Source organism: Geotrypetes seraphini, chromosome 6 (assembly GCF_902459505.1).
Source record: "Geotrypetes seraphini chromosome 6, aGeoSer1.1, whole genome shotgun sequence".
Taxonomy (NCBI): domain Eukaryota; kingdom Metazoa; phylum Chordata; class Amphibia; order Gymnophiona; family Dermophiidae; genus Geotrypetes; species Geotrypetes seraphini.
Genome location: NC_047089.1, coordinates 46488020 through 46492106, shown reverse-complemented (window position 1 = coordinate 46492106; position 4087 = coordinate 46488020). Strand labels below are relative to the sequence as shown.

Sequence of the window (4087 nt, the reverse complement as noted above, 5' to 3'; positions counted from 1 at the left end):
AAAAAATCTAAGATTGCATTTCAATTAAAATTTTAATCATGATTCATTTTGTGATTAAAAGTATTATTTTTTCCCCAATGCAGCTTCTTGTGACTCTGGGTAAATCATTTAACCCTCCACTCTCCAGAGTCATATGGAGCTGCAGTGGGGGGGGGGGGGAGGGAATTAAAAAAGCATACCATTAATCATGATTACAATTTTTAATTGAAATGCAGCCATAAAATAATTAACAAATTAACCCCACCCCCCTTTTACCAAGCCATGAGCCTGTCACCGGCCGTGGTGGTATTAGCTCTGATGCACATAGGAATTCTATGAGTGGCGAAGCTAATACCACTGTGGCTGGCGATAAAAAAAGTCTAACGGGCTTTGTAAAAGGAGCCCTAAAAGTAATGGAAAGATAAGAAATACAAAATGCAAATAAAAAAATTACAAATTAACGAATCTAAAACAGTATGCAGAATAGCTAAAAACAGCCTTACAGTTTTCATAGCCTGTTTTTTTTTTTTAATCTTGGAAATGTATTATATATTGTTATTACATATTTTTACTTTATCAGGTACTTTAGCTAGATTGTGAGCCTTCGGGACATATAGGGTGGTTTTTCTCAAGTACCTAATTTCATTTTAGCTGGATACTTTGTAAACCGCTTAGATCAGTAAAATGCAGGAGCAGTATATCAAATCTTAAATAAACAAACATAAACATACTTCTGAAAAGCAAACCTACAAAAAAAACCTATCTATAATTGTTTACTCATTTGGCACATAAGAGTCTTAAGATTGTTTTGGCTATGATGGCCAGATAAAGCTCTCATACTGTTCTGGTTTGTGTTTTATGTTGCTATTTATTTTGTGTATATTAATTATGTATAATCAGTGAAGTTGAAAAAGAAGGGGGTACTGGGGATTTCAGACCCCAAGACCAGGTTGGACGCAGAGCAACAGAGCAAACAGATGAGGATACCGACCAAGGGGAGAGGTAAGCCAGATTGGCATCAAGGGATCACCTGCAGCCTACTTCCTCGCCCATCCTGCTACTGAATTGAGCCGAACTGAACTTATATTTTGCATCTTAAAACATTTTTTTTAAAAAAATATTTTTCCTTACAGTCTGCTTCCCATTCTATTTACCTTTTATTGTGATCTAATATCGTTTCTTTTTCCCCTCATCATTCTTGGAATTTGGTGATATCTTTTTTTTTTTTTTTCTTAATAATTGTTTGTTCAAGTAGTTTAACTAGATTGTGAGCCTTTGTGGCAGATAGGGAAGTTTTAAGTACCTGTATTTTATTGTAACTGCTTAGATCTGTAATATGCTTAAGCGGTATATCACATATTAATAATCACAAACATGGGAGCCTAAGTAGGTGCCTACTTAGGAGCCTAGATTGGAGCCTAAGTAGGTGTCCACTTAGAAGCCAATATAGGCTCTTAAATAGGCTCCTAACTAGGTGCCTACTTTGGGCTCTTAGGTAGGTGCCTAGATTGGAGCCTAAGTAGGTCTCTTTGTAAGCTCCTAATATAGGCACTTACCTAGGAGCCTAGATTAGGCAAAGGACCCTATTTGTGAGAGTTCTTGGGGAGAGCTTGTGTTTGCCCAGAGTCAATACGGCCTATAATGGCCACCACACTCCAGCACTATTGCCTTCCCTGCTGGGGCCCAGGACAGAAGCGGTGGCGCCCCTCCAGTCCTTCAGTTTCAGGGGCCGTCGTTCAGCGGTGAACCTGCATCCTGCACCCCCTCCCCCCCCCCCCCCTCTACTCTATCGCGTGGCGCGCGCCTTCCGAGGCTCTCCCAGGTCCCCTCGACTCCTCTTCCCATAGCGGCAGGAAGCCCTTGCTTCCGGCTGGGTTCGCTCGGCACATGCCTGCGCCTGGCTGAGGTCGCGCGGTCCCTCTGCGGCTGATCGCCAGATTGGTTTCGCGCCCCAGCTGAGCCGGGGGTGGAGGGCGGCAGAGAGCGCGAGCACTGAGATGGTTTTTTTTTTCTGTGTGTGTAATGCCTGCAGTCTCCTCTAACGGAACAGGAGCCGGGCAGAAACCTCAGCCTTTTGTATGACTCGTTTGGGGTCGTGAAAGAACCTGCAAAAAGCGACCAGCTATGCTTAGAAAAAACTGGGGGACCTTCCATTGAGAGCCTAAGGTGACAAAAATCACGCTTTTTCTTCATATGTGCTCGTCCGCCTTTCTGCCTTTTCTCACTGTGCATGTCATTTTTTTTTCTATATGATCCATTTCTCATGCCTCTTTTTAGTTGGGATTTTCAAAGGAATGTTTGCAAAATATATGGATGTATCTAGTTACTAATGTTTGGTGTTGCAGTACATTAGTGCTGACGTGATTGCTTTTGTGTGTGCTTTTTAACGTTTTCATAGCTGTCTATATTAATGAGAAACAAATGTTACTTAATTAAAGTGAGTTAACGTGTAAGTGTTTTGGTTATTTTACAGTCAGTTCATATCTACACTATGGACAGAATGTTCCTAAAGGATTTCTTTCCCATTTCTTGGCACTATATACATCCTAAACACTTCTGCCATCATATAAAATAAGAACAATATTTCTTTATTTTTTCTTTTTTTGCTTCCTTTCTGAGAAATACATTTGCCTTTTCTTTACATCACACATTGTTTTTTTTCCCTTTTATTTTACTGAGTATCCCATCTTATGATTTTCTTAGTAATTCTAAATGTATTAGATTTGACATTTTCAAAAAATATATTAATAATACACAGGTTTGTGAAAATATCCTCATTTTTGAACTGCTATATTTTAAAAAATATTGCATGAAACTAAAATTCATCAGTACTGTATATCTGAATATTTTTTTTAAAAAAAATGTCTTTTCATTGAAGAAGACAGGGGTTAAAATGAATGAAGACCTGAAGGTTAATTTAAGCTGGCTGCCTCAGGATCCTTTAGACGCTGGTTCTACAGAGAATGTCTCAGCTGCAGTCACCTCTCTGACACCTCTCTTAGACTCAGAGCCAGAACTCATAGTAAACCCTTGGGATATTGTGTTGTGCACATCGGGAACAGTTATCTCTTGCGAAAATGCTATTGTGGTCCTTATTATTTTCCACAACCCCAGTCTTCGATCTCCCATGTTTCTTCTTATTGGCAGCCTGGCGCTTGCAGACCTCTTGGCAGGGATTGGACTGATCGTCAATTTCATTTTTGCCTATCTCCTACAATCAGAAGCTGCAAAGCTAGTCTCTGTTGGACTGATCGCTGCCTCTTTCTGTGCCTCTGTCTGTAGCTTATTGGCTATCACTGTTGATCGGTACCTCTCTCTTTACTATGCTTTGACTTACAATTCAGAAAGAACTGTTACCTTTACCTACATTATGCTTATATTATTATGGGGAGTATCTATCTGCGTCGGACTGCTTCCTATAATGGGCTGGAACTGCCTTAAAGATGAATCCACCTGCAGTGTTATTAGACCACTTACTAAAAATAATGCAGCTGCCCTTTCCGTTTCTTTCTTGCTAATGTTTGCTCTCATGCTTCAGCTCTACATGCAGATATGTAAAATTGTAATGAGACATGCCCATCAGATTGCTTTACAGCACCATTTCTTGGCAACATCGCATTATGTAACGACTCGAAAAGGAGTATCTACATTAGCTATTATTCTGGGAACTTTTGCTGCTTGCTGGATGCCTTTTACACTGTATTCTTTGATAGCAGATTACACTTATCCTTCCATATACACCTATGCCACTCTGCTACCGGCCACCTATAACTCTGTCATCAATCCTGTGATATATGCCTTTAGGAACCAAGAGATCCAGAAAGCTCTTTGGCTCATCTGCTGTGGTTGCATCCCTTCTGGTCTGTCTCAACGCGCAAGATCACCCAGCGATGTGTAAAAAGTAACAACGGATAAAGAACATTACTTATTTAATTGTGTTTTCAAACATTCCTATCATATAGGCTTTATTTCTTCAGTTGAGCATGTCACATGGAAGGAGCACTGTGGTTTGTAGGAAAAATGCATGGTCCAGAATGAATTTGCAGCAAAAAAAGTAGGAGTTCCAAATTTTGAATTTTCACAATTCTAAAAAAAAAAAAAAAAAATG

General features: G+C 39.8%; 1 protein-coding gene across 1 annotated transcript; it reads left to right on the top strand.

Annotated features, from left to right (window-relative positions):
* Positions 1-2872: 2872 nt before the first annotated feature.
* Positions 2873-3877, top strand: GPR12 (G protein-coupled receptor 12). Its single transcript, XM_033947484.1, has one exon. The coding sequence runs from the start codon at positions 2873-2875 to the stop codon at positions 3875-3877; it is 1005 nt and encodes a 334-aa protein (XP_033803375.1).
* Positions 3878-4087: the final 210 nt, after the last annotated feature.

Bases quoted from the DNA above. Each gene is read 5' to 3' on its own strand.
- GPR12 (XM_033947484.1), top strand. From the start codon at position 2,873: ATGAATGAAGACCTGAAGGTTAATTTAAGCTGGCTGCCTCAGGATCCT.